The sequence below is a fragment of the Strongylocentrotus purpuratus genome, unplaced genomic scaffold (genome assembly GCF_000002235.5).
Source record: "Strongylocentrotus purpuratus isolate Spur 01 unplaced genomic scaffold, Spur_5.0 spur5_scaffold_4, whole genome shotgun sequence".
Classification (NCBI taxonomy): Eukaryota; Metazoa; Echinodermata; class Echinoidea; order Camarodonta; family Strongylocentrotidae; genus Strongylocentrotus; species Strongylocentrotus purpuratus.
In genome coordinates, this window is record NW_022145610.1 from 19,442,577 (window position 1) to 19,455,701 (window position 13,125).

A 13,125-nucleotide genomic window follows, 5' to 3' on the forward strand; every position below is an offset into this window, starting at 1 on the left:
CTCATTATTATTGATTCTTTGATGAAATCTTTTAACAGGAGAAAGTTAGGAAGTAGAGACCTACTTGCTAACCAAATACTTGTTTTCTCGTTGGCGGATTTGTACATAGAGATAGAAATAGATGTTTGAAAATCATAAAATGATTATGTTTTAGGGAATTTAATCACCTAAATAAAAGAAATAGAAATAGATTTCTTTCCTACCTTGTCTCGTAGAAACACCTGTTGAGTACAGATACTTGATACATCTTTAAAATTATCATTTGTTTTGTATTGTAGGTTGATTGTTTCTTTACGTTTATGTCAAATTTTAAAAGAAGAAAGATAGAAAGAGAGATCATCACGACACACTGCATTCAAAACAGAAACCTCTGTTCACTCCCAAGCATTTAAAATGTATAAGGAGTAAAGAAACATATTGATTCTTTATATAGTAGATTAAAATATTTGATTCTGTTCGTTATTGCAATGTAAGGATATAAGTTATACTGGAAATAAAAGGTACTAAAATAATGTAGTTAATGTTTTACAATGTATCTGTTTGTTGTAAGAACTGAAAAATATAAATAATGTAAAGAGAGGCATGAAGAGGGAATAAGAACGATAAAGAAAGAAAGAGAAGAGAAAAAATGATAGGTTTAGATTAGCCAGCACACTGAAATACTACATCACTCAAGGACGTTCTGAAGTTGTTGGTTCATGTATTTAGTTATAGGCCTAACGAATTCCATAGCCAATCAAAATGCATATAACAGAATTAATGTCCTTTCGCTCGCACAGACAACATGTATTCTTGTAATACCTCATTCAGATATGAAGTTGCAAAACCACAGCGGTATTTTTATGATGACGTTTTAAAAGTGTCATACGCATCGCATTTCTTATAAAATGAAGTTGCAAAACCACAGCGGTATTTTTATGATGACGTTTTAAAAGCGTCATACACATCGCATTTCTTATAAAATGAAGTTGCAAAAAAATGCAAAACCCCAGCGGTATTTTTATGATGACGTTTTAAAAGCGTCATACGCATCGCATTTCTTATAAAATGAAGTTGCAAAACCACAGCGGTATTTTTATAATGACGTTTTAAAAGCGTCATACGCATCGCATTTCTTATAAAATGAAGTTGCAAAACCACAGCGGTATTTTTATGATGACGTTTTAAAAGCGTCATACGCATCGCATTTCTTATAAAATCTCATGACACAGAGCTCAGTGATATTGCGCAGGACCTCTGTTGTGCACAGTTGCCAACCATTTACACATTTAACAAGAACAAGCAATGGTGGTCTTTTTGTGATGGTCATATTAAAAAGAATCTTAAAGCCCCACTGTACTACTTGTAGCTACTTGCTCCCTCTATATAGAAAACAATGCCTAATCAGTGACCATTGGTCCCCCATGATCTTCTCTTTCTTATGTTAATTGAGAACTGAGTTGATGAAATAACCACCTTTCAGTGACCACCCTGGGTGGTCTAGAGGAAGTGGCACTGACTGATGTCATTTCTTGTAAATACAAGGCTAAACAATTATTATAATTATAATTCACTGGCATTTCTTCAAAACAGTGACACATTGTATTAAACCAAGTGTCACATAATTTTAATTCTCTATGATTGTTTCACAACCTGCTCATAACTAAAAACACATTCAGCATTGTTTTTTGGGAGTCTGGGACAATCTTTTCCTGCCATGGTCCAATTGGAAAAACAATGAATTCATATTACATATCACTTTGATGTATGACTGAAATGACTCATTCCAAAAGGACAGCATTTTCTTGAAGAACAATGTTTGTTAATTTTCTTTCCAAAAAGTTTCTGCATTTATGAACTTAGAAATGAATTGTCCACATGACCAGACCATAATATGTCACGCAAAGATGTAGCATCTGCCCTCTGTTCTATTGTTTACTGGTAGGAGAAATTATGGTACAGATATTGCTTGAAATGTTCAAAATCGAAGGATAGGTCCATCACATGGCTCCTTTTTCACACAAAATTTCATTACCACGCATGCACTGACAAAACAGGCCTATACGACCGACAGCTTTTTGAGGATTTTGACAACGAAAGTTCTTTTCTCACGATCCGCTCTCCATGGCTACTTCAGACTGTACCCTTACATAGAATGGCCCATCTCTCACGTATTCCTTCAATCTCAACAGAGCGGGTCTACCAAAGGTGTCTCCCGTTGATGAGACTTCAGCCAGAGCCTTGACCACCGCGTACTTGGTCTCCTTGCCCTCCTTGTCGGGTTCTGTGCTCCTGTCGAGGAGGTACTCCAGGAACCCCGCCTCCTGGTTGAGGATCCGTCCGGCCCAGGGTTGGCTGACCAGGGCACGTAGGATCAGCAGGGCGTTGAGTCGGATCTCGGTGAAGGGTTGCTTGCAGAGTGAGAGGAGGAGGTCAAGGGGTTTGGGTGACAGGTGGGTGAACCACCTCTCCTGCATGCTGAGTAGGTCATCCATCTGATGCTCTTCCTGTGGTCAACAAAGATTGAGAACTGCCATGCATTAGCCACAAGGACACAGTGTTGTGTTATAAATTTGATAATAAACAACAACCTACAATAAATATACAGCAAGAAAACAAAGGTTAAAGACATCATGGAGAAAGTCAGAGAATCATAGTGGAGATGGGCTGGGCATGTAGCAAGACTTCAGGACAATTGATGGACAAATCGTTTAACAGAATGGAAACCAAGGATGGGAAAGAGAAGAAGAGGAAGGCAGAAGAGAAGATGGAGAGATGACCTAACATCATACATGGGAACGGCCGCTTGGACTAGGACTTCTAGAGACAGAAGAGAATGGAAATGTTATGAGGAGGGCTTTGTCCAACATCTGGATGAACTATAGCCTGATAGAATAGATAGAATAGAATAGGCTTGCGGTTGCACCATGTGAGAGGAAGGGAGGATTGGCGCTATAGCTCTCCTTAGAACTATTAGAACTATAGGCTAAGAAAGATAACAAACAGTCTTTTTCAGGACTACACACACTCAAGAAAGATTACCGAGAGTCCATTTCAGGACTCCCCAATCCTCTCTCTCTCTCACATGGTGCAACCTTACGCCTACTGTATATCTACTTCACCATGCAAGCCGATACTTATAAACAGCATCTAACCTACAATAATTATCATAAGCTACTGAAATCACTGACTCTGACAGGCTCAAGGCAAATTTAGTGTAGAATTGTAGCAGTTGTAATTCATAGCAAGGTTAATGAATCAGGGTCCAGGGGTTGGTGTTGTTCTCAAGATAGAAGTTGACCTTGGTGAATGACTGTTACGTCTTTGGAGGACGCGGGGGAGGTGTATCCTTGATCCAGTCTCTTCTTACCATTTAGAAATACTACATTTAAAGGGATCCGATAACTTTGTCTTAGATCCTTTAAAAAAATCCTTGATTCAGCTCATGCTGCAATGATAATTATAAACCTTTAGGTCAGTCAGGAACCCCATGACTTTTAAAAGCAGATGGCCTGTCTGATTATCAAGATATTTATGATTGAAAATCAAAATCAAATTTGTGTTTGCCAAACGGTTTTCATAACACTACAGTCTATAGAAGAAAACGAGTATGGTAAAAGTTTTTTTTTTCATTTTTGAGGCACTTCTTGATCATTTTGAAGCGCAATTTTTTAGGGCTTCAATATAACACCACATCACAGACACTGATAACATGTAGGGCCGTGATCTCAGATTTAACATTGTTAAATGATCCCTTTAAGTATTTTGAGCTTTGTTGTTGCCCACCAGACCTACTGAACCTTGCTACACAAGTTCATCCTTTGATCTTATCATCCTTCTCTAATCTTGCTTTTCTAGATTTCATATACCGACCACAAAGCATCAAAGCTTAAATTCATGTCAAACAATTTGCATGAACTTGAAATTTTGGAAAATGGTAGTGGAACAACATAAAAATGTATATAAGCTTTAGCTGGGTACTAGATACAGAGGATTCTAGATACAAAGGATACGCAGTGAAACCCCTATTAAGACCGTTCAAGGGAAACATGAAAAGTGGTCTTCATAGCTAGGTGGTCGCTAAAGCAGGTTTGACTGTACATACCTGAAGAGTGAATAAATCTTGGGCGGCTGTCAACGCTCTCGTTCTTGTCTCAGTCGGGGGTTGAACCAGTAACCTTCCAATCTGTTTCAGAGCATCTGCCATGGATTGTCCTGGAAGAAATAGAAAGGACATTTCAGAATGGTCACAAGATTTTGTTATGGGAGTTAGGGGGTGTTTCATAAAGCTGTGCGTAAAGTTACGAATGACTTTACAAATGATTTGAATATGAAGAGCCAAATTGGATGCCCAAAGTATTTCCTGACATTTTAACAAAGTGTGACTGTATTTTCCATATTCTCAATTAAATTGTAGCCCCCAAAAACTTTGTATTAAAATGTTTTTTGTTAATAATGATGAGGTTAATCTACATCTGCATATTTCAACTTTAGCTTATGCAATTAAAAGGATTTGGGAATCCCAATTAGCTCAATATAAAAGTCATTCGTAAAGTCAAGAGTAACTTTACGCAAAGCTTTATGAAACACCCCCCAGATCACAGGATCAGAACCTTATGTGAAGTATTTTGAAAAGTTATAACATTTTGAAAAGTTATAACATATCCTTTTGTGATCTCCAGGGAAAAAATACACAGGGGCTCGGGGCAAATTAGCCCCCGAAAGTCATAAAAAAGCCCCCCAAAATGTGCATAGAGTTCAATGCAAAACGAATTGAAGAGTGTTACTCTCATACAAGCAAGCTTGAAAAGTAGCCCCTGAAATTGTTTTGATATTTTTTCCCCTGTGATTCTCACATTTACACAGTAATACTGAATTCATTGAGGTGTGACTGTATGAAGTATCTGTAGTCATGCTCTTCTCATGAAAAGAACTGTTAATGTTTTTTGGTTGATTTTAAGTCCATGCAATATCATATTAAAAAGAATGAAACACAAATCTTACCACAGTAACTATTCACAGACTAACTATTCACAGACTGTAACTATTCACAGACTGTAACTATTCACAGACTGTAACTATTCACAGACTGTAACTATTCACAGACTGTAACCATTCACAGACGGTAACTATCCACAGACGGTAACTATTCACAGACAGGTTAATAAATACTAAATACCTTGCTTATCAAGGGTCTGCTTTCCTTCCACTCTCCGTCCAACAAATCCCACCGTTTCCACGGCAATACAAGCTAAGGCGGGGTCCCCGGAGGATAGAAGGTCAAAGGTGATTCTGAGGAAGGAGCTGTGTTTCTCGGTGACCTCCTTGGGATCAAAGTGAGCCACGGTACCGAAGAACTTGACGATAGGAGGGATAAGGAAGTCCTGGGAAGGGTCGGCCTGGGCACCAATCAGGAGGTTCTCTAACCTTCCCATGACGCCTTGCTGGTCAAGGAAGTGTAGGGCATGCTGGGATACTGTTAAGTTGGCGAGCATCTCGATGGCATTGAGTTGGATGAGGACGTCGTCGGTGTTGATGTCAGAGACAAGATCTTGAAGAAAGCCAGAGGAAACTGCATGCTCAAGAGCTGATGGAGATGAGGCTGCAATGTGGACTATGATCTACTCCCGAAAAAGAGGAATTAACAGAATAAAAATAATAAAAAATGATGTTGTTACAGAGCAAACTTTAACCAATTAATTTCCTAAAGGATACATCACTGATCTGATTAGCAATAAAGATCTAATAGAAAATTAGATATGTTCATTTCATTCCAAAAGCATCTTCAAAATAGCAACCCCCCAAAATATGTCACTAGCAAAGAAAACGAATCTACACCGTTCTCCCTAAAAACCAGATTTTGTTCTCACAATATTTAATTCATTCAAAGTTATCTAGGAAAGTACACTCTACAAGACTGAGATACACAAAAACAGCTAAGAATTACATTAATTCTAAGGGGCATCCTTAGCAAGATAACAAATAGGTATGGTGCATGCAGTAAATTATTTTACAATATGCAAGCAAAGTTAGACATCCTTCAAAACTTCATTCCCTCACCTCAAAAACCCTGTAACGAATGGTGTCATTCTTCCCTGCTACACTCTTCAAGCCCTCAAGATGTTGACCTCCAAAGAGTAACCCCTGACCTTTGACATCTGACCCAGTGACCTGCAGCACTGCCATGGCGATCTTGGCTACAGCAAGGCTGTCATCACCGACCTTTGAGATGACGAGCGAGAGGAGGTCCACGTCGGAGAGGAGAATGTGCAAACCAGAGGGCTCATTTGCGGCTCTCTTGATCTAGTCATTAGAAATCAAATCAATTCATATCATAATCAAATCCATTGTTCTTTTATAAAGCAGGGGTGATAGTGAGCACTAAAAAAAAAATTGGTTTTTTGTTTTCCCAACCACGTCCCCCTTGAGTAAAAAAAAGAGAAGAGGATTCGCGGGGAAAAAACGGCATCTAACAACATTCCCCCCTTTCGACTAAGAAAATTCGGAAAAATAGGGCAAAATTAGAGAAAATAACTGGGAAACCTGTAAAATCAGGATAAATGAGGGAAGAAGGATAAAAACTGGTTAAAATTTTTTTTTCTAAAAATGATTTTTTTTTTTTTTTTTTTTTTTTTTTTTTTTTTTTAAATCGAGAAGAAAAAAAAATTGGGAAACCAAGTTAAATCGGGTTTTTATCAGGCCTGATAAAGCAACATTACATGACTTTCAATATAAACCCATTGACTACTGAATTTTTTTTCTTCTCATAGATGTGGTGAAGGAACCAGTTGGTTTCAGAAGACAGTAGTTTAGAGTCACAATATGAAGGAAGCATACATGCTTTGTCGCAAAACTTCCACAATTATTCATCGACATTTTGTCTAATTGCCTGCCATTAGAGGTAATCAAGAACTTCAATAATTCTCTCTTTTTTAGGCTTCAGATTTTATAATGACTTGATACTTAACATAGTCTAGTGCAATTTAAAAACATTATAACAATTCAAAATGCAGTTATATTAGTTGTTATCTGCAATAAAATTCTGCCTCCTCGGTCACTCATCTTTCCAAGAAAGATCGAAGTACTAAATAACTTCAATAATTAACTTGTGTCATTTCAGATTTCATTATGACTTGGTACTTAAAATTTATAAAACATAATACTAATTTAAAATGCAATTATTTTAGTTTTTATCTGCAATAAAGGTCTACCTTCTCTGTCACTCATCCTTCTTAGAAAGTTAAGTTCAATTTTGTTTATCGATTCATATTGTAGAGTTATTCATCAAGAAGTAACATTAACATCATTTCAGTCTGAGAGATATAGTGAGTGAGAGTGAGTGAGAGAGAGAGAGAGAGAGAGAAAGAGAGAGAGAGAGAGAGTGAGAGAGAGAGAATGAGAGAGAATGAGAGACACAGATAGAAGAAAGGGGAAGAAAGTCATCATTATTTTTCTTTACTGTTTTTGAATGGGATCTACCAAACCCTGACGCTTGAAAACATTACTTCAAATTTTCTTTAAATTCTTTCCAGCATTTTACCACACAGTCCCTTCATGATGATGATAAAAAATGACTCCTCCATATATACCTGTTTGAGACAGAGAGTCTTGATGTCCTCCTGTGGGTGACCCAATCCCATACACAGTTCGTCTCTGAACTGGGCTAGCAACACCTCCACATCCACATTATCTAGCAGAGTGGTTAGGATGTCCCGGCTCAATTCGAGCTCATTCCTGCAAAATAATCACATTTAAAGTTTTAAAATATTTTCCTTCTTCTTCCTCCGCTCTCATCAGAGATCTGCAGTTGTGACCTGCATGAGTTGTATCTTAATTGGTGTCTTCCAATGTCTCCCTCTTCCATCTATTGGTATCGCCGTTAAGAACATTAAACTCAAGCTCATTCCTGCAAAATAATCATATTTAAAGTTGGTTTTTAAACATCTTTTTCTTCTTCTTCTTCTTCTTCTTCTTCCTCCGCTCTTATCAGAGATCTGCAGTTGCATGAGTTGTATCTCAATCGGTGTCTTCCAATGTCTTCCTCTTTCATCTATTGCTATCATTTTTAAGAACATTCATGTGAGAGAGGAAAGGAAAGAGGTGAATGGACAATACTCATTTTGTGAAGGATGAGTAGAATTAAAGGTACTTTGTCCCATTTGCCGGCCCAAAAAATGAAAAAGTTAAATTCCAACTGCATTTATTTGAAAGATAATACTTATTGAGAACTTCCCTAAAAAAGGTGGGGCTTGAAAATGTCTTCAAGTGGGAAAATAATGACTATTAGTTGTCAAATCGACTTTAGGGCTATAGAGCCCAAAAGTAATAGTCTTGATTTTCAGACAATTGTACTTAATGGTCATACGTTTTATGCTGCGCAAGGTTTCAATCAGTTTAATCTTGGCCATCACAAGAAGTGGGTTATTGATGTAGACAAATGCTCATGTACCCTTTACAACTCTTTTCATGTATGTTATTACCAAAGAAGAAAAAAAGCCAGTCAGTCACTCAATAGTGTCTGACAGTGAAGTCTAGCAAGTAAACGGGTTTCCTTACATAATTTGAATATGAGGACACTGCTAACGTTTAAATTTCACAGATAGGACATACATGACATATTCATAATTCCTGCAAAGTTCTACCGACTTTAGGGCTATAGAGCCCAAAAGTAATAGTCTTGATTTTCAGACAATTGTACCGAATGGTCATACGTTTTATGCTGCGCAAGGTTTCAATCAGTTTAATCTTGGCCATCACAAGAAGTGGGTTATTGATGTAGACAAATGCTCATGTACCCTTTACAACTCTTTTCATGTATGTTATTACCAAAGAAGAAAAAGAGCTAGTCAGTCACTCAATAGTGTCTGACAGTGAAGTCTAGCAAGTAAACGGGTTTCCTTACATAATTTGAATATGAGGACACTGCTAACGTTTAAATTTCACAGATAGGACATACATGACATATTCATAATTCCTGCAAAGTTCTACCGAATTTGAGGTTGGCTGCAAAAGGGACGTAGTACCTTTAAGTGTTCAGTTTGATGAAAGCATGAGGGATTTGAAGAGAAGTTTAGCTTTTGTGAATGCTGTACCGTCATTAAGGTCAAATTACGAGGGTGTGGTTTCAGAGAAGTGTCTGTTCTTCACTTCTCTGACAAGATCTCTTGTGTGTGTGTCCAGTAAACAGCAGGAGGTCACAGAGTGGATAGCGTCTTCATCTTCCTGCTGGTGGAGTTGGCAAGTGGATGCAATGTTTTCTTCATAGTCACAAGCCTTGATTGGACTAAATGTGTCTTGCATGCTAACTGAGATCTTATATGTCATGAGAATATCCAGTCTGAGCTTTACTCAAATCAGCCCATTCATTTCAGACTGTAGAAAGGTAATGTATAAGACTGCAGAGTATTTTATTTTATCAATATAAATTAGTTTAATCATTCTTTAAGAAAATATATGGAGCATGGATTAATCTAATTTTAATGATTTGTAATATGGCTGAGGGTTTAAAAGCTCTATAAACTTGGACTAAGTTGTAAACTGGCCTCACTAGGTCATTGGGCAAAATATGTGCAACGCTAAAAGTACTTGTAAAGTGTATCAGACATTTGAGATGACTAAGTACTGTAGTAAGTACGGTAATGAAAAAGTTATTGGGGTTTGCGCCCCCCCCCCCCCCCCAAAAAAAAAAAAAAAAAAAATTGAAAGGAAAAAAGAAGGGGAATTATTTTCTTGTCATGACACAAAGATAATTAGAGATAGAAGAAAAAAAACTTCAAGAATTCAAGGCCATTATCATTATATTTACCAAATTGTTAAAAAGCAAGAACAAATGAAAGTTCTAACAATAGATAGACCTATCAAATTCACCAACATTTCACAAACTTCAGAACTGAAGTTGATAGTGAAGAATGAATCATTTTATTTCTCATTCCAAAACGAACCCCAACTTCGGCCCAAGTCCTAACTAGTAGTACCGGTAACTACATTGTAGGCCTTATGGCTTACTGTACTCAGAAGAAAAAGAAACCACACAGATAAGTCACTTAATATTTTTTTTTTTTAAAGACCTGTTTTTCGTTACATTAGTCATTACATCAATTTGATAAGCACGTTTCATTTTCCACTTTTATTAAACTAAGAATGACCCATACCAGACGGTTATTTCTGTCTGACTACTACTAGTACGCTATGTCTTGCCTCTAGTCTTGGTCATGTTTAGACAGAAATAACCGTCTGGTATGGGTCATTCTTTAATAAAACTGACATTTGTGGCCTTATCGTATCGTCATCGAAGTCCCCTCTCATTCACAGTGTACACACACGTTTGCGTGCAAAGACTAAAGTCTATGGAGGTGGATCAAAGACGAAGTCCCCCGCACCCAGACGCAAAGCTGGCAGCTGTGTAGTCTAGAGAAATAAGAGGGGACTCGGATCACGATAATGCCACATTTGTCAACCTCAGCTCAGAGGAGCCAGATGTAATTTCAGCGGAACAACCGATACCCATCAATATCAGAGATTGAAGCTTTCGGTCTAGGTCATGTTGTGCCTGGCCTACGGTACACAAGGTCGCTTGTACCCGAAGCTTCAGGCACACATGGTCCGCAGAAGCCGTTCGCACTGGAGCAGCTCAAACTGCAAGTCACAATCGATGTTCTTACCTGTTAGTGGAATTCAGGCATGAAAATACAGGATCAAATGATACATTCTTGAGCAGTTCTTTAAGCTCTGAAGGATGGGTGGTCTGGAGAACCACTTTGATCCCCTGAAGGGAAGAAAGCAGGTCAGAACCATTGTTGAGATTTTGCAGGAGTGTGTTTATGGAGGCCGCCATGATTGAGCTTGAATCGGCCAGTAGAGGGCTGGAATACAATCTTGTTTATACAGATGGATTCTTACATGTGATGATTGATTGATTGATTTTTATTCGACAAGCTTCCAATATACAACAATATACAATAATAACAGATCAAAAATAAGTCAGCTTGAACAGGATAACCCACGAAAGCTCGAGAGCTTATTTCCAGTGGGGTCCCTTACAGACATGTATACAATTAATAAATTAAAATAGTAATATTTACAGACAGATAAGAAAATTAAAAGAACTACTTATTAAAGATAATAATAACAACATTAAACTGATGATAGAAATGATATTAAGTACAAGAAGAAAAAGAAGAAGGAGAAGAAGAAAAAGAGGAGAAGGAAAAAGAGGAAAATAATGATGAATTTGTAGAATTTCTATAACGTACGAAAACATAAGTATATACAACATGAAAAAGTATGAACCGACAGAAGAATAACAATTTCAATCATATAACATGTCATTCACTTCTCTTCTCTGACTGTCAAGTATTAGGTATTCCTTTAATTTCCTCTTAAAATGATCATAGTTTCCTATTTCTTTTACACCATTGGGAAGGGAATTCCAATGTTTTATGGCATTGTAATAAAACGAATTTCCAATACTACCTACTCTTTCTGGTAAGTTAAAGTTGAATCGTCTATTTCTTGTATTATAATCATGTACGTCAGTAACAAGATCGAAGTTGGATCGAATATAATGATTCGCCCTAGTATGATATATTTTATGCACGTGATGCAATGCGAGTTGTTTTGATCTTTGGTCGACTTCAAGAAAACCAGCTTTAGAAAGTTCGCTATAGCCAACATGAGTTCTTGGACCAGAACAGTTGATAAATCTCACCATTTTGTTCTGTATAATCTTCAACTTCTTTTGATCTGACTTGTTTATGTTACTGTACCATGCAGGGTTAGCATAGTCAAATAAACATTGAATAAGAGCAAAACAGAGTGTAAGTCTTGCTTTTAAATCCATACAACTTTGATATCTGTACAAAAATTTCAGACGAGAATTTGCTTTTTTTACAACTGATTCTACTAAAGATGAAAATGAAATTGCGCTAGCCAACTCAATGCCTAAATACTTCACAGACTCTTTTCTCTTGATTGCTTGATTATTGTGTGTCACTTTGAATTCAAATGACTTTTTAGAACTACTTTTAGAACAAAATAAAATGCTTTCTGTTTTTCCCAAGTGTAAAGAAAGCTTATTATCAGTCATCCAATCGACACACGTAGACAGCTGTTCACTGAGCTTTTCCTCAATATATTTAGGATCAGGATTTGAATAGAGTAGTACGCTGTCATCTGCGTACAATAATAGTTTGAAGTCTTTTATACAAATACACATATCATTTATATAACTTGAAAATAGAATTGGGCCTAAAATACTTCCCTGAGGAACACCGCATGTTATAGGCATTAGTTTGGAACGAATATCATGAATGGCCACTACTTGGTGCCGATTAGATAAGTAGGATCTGAACCAATCTAAACTTGCCTTATCAAAACCCATTAGTTGTAACTTCTTCAATAAGACGCAATGATTAACTGTATCAAAAGCTTTTTGCAGATCAAGGAGCACCATACCAACAAAGCGTCCTTGGGAAGTTTCTCTCCTCAAATAATCAGTCAAATGAATTAGACATGTTTCAGTCGAATAATCATGTCGAAAACCAGATTGAAATTCATAAATTATATCATTTTCTTTGAAGTATCTTTCAATTTGAACACAGACCGATTTTTCTAGAATCTTTGATGCTACGCTTAAAACACTAATAGGTCTATAGTTGCTAACATCAGTTTTATCTTTCTTTTTATAAAGTGGAGTCACTTTTGCTATTTTCATATCTTCTGGAAAAGTACTCGTCAAGATAGATAGGTTCATTAAGTAACTTAGAGGCTTAAATAAAACCTTCGCACCATCTTTTAGAAATTTAGCTGGAATCAAGTCTAACCCAGTACTTTTTGATACATTCAACTTACGTAACTCTTTGAAAACAAATTGTTCACTGATTGGTAATAACTCGAAGCTGTTTTCACGTACACCTTTTCTTTCGTAAAAGTCACGAATACAATCATTGTCTGCGCTGAAAAAGTCTTTGGAAGGGGGGAGTTTGTCTACTAATTTGGCAGCCACATTTGTGAAATGAGAATTGAATTCATCAGCGATGGCCATCTTATCATGACATAATTCCCCATCAATTTTAATGACAGATTCTTGTTCTTTTCGCTTCTTATTTTTCAATCCTAAGCTTTTTAGATTCTGCCAAAGTTTTTTCG

At 36.9% G+C, this 13,125-nt stretch overlaps 1 protein-coding gene across 1 annotated transcript; it reads right to left on the reverse strand.

Moving 5' to 3' along the window:
- Nucleotides 1-1,553: 1,553 nt before the first annotated feature.
- LOC588345 (26S proteasome non-ATPase regulatory subunit 5) lies at nucleotides 1,554-10,826 on the reverse strand. The gene is made up of 6 exons (XM_788034.5): nucleotides 10,641-10,826; nucleotides 7,569-7,713; nucleotides 6,040-6,282; nucleotides 5,159-5,600; nucleotides 4,085-4,194; nucleotides 1,554-2,486 (listed from the first exon to the last, which is right to left on the reverse strand). Exons 1-6 carry the CDS (start codon nucleotides 10,811-10,813, stop codon nucleotides 2,088-2,090), a joined length of 1,512 nt encoding a protein of 503 aa, XP_793127.3. The 5' UTR covers nucleotides 10,814-10,826; the 3' UTR covers nucleotides 1,554-2,087.
- Between the last annotated feature and the right edge of the window lie 2,299 nt (nucleotides 10,827-13,125).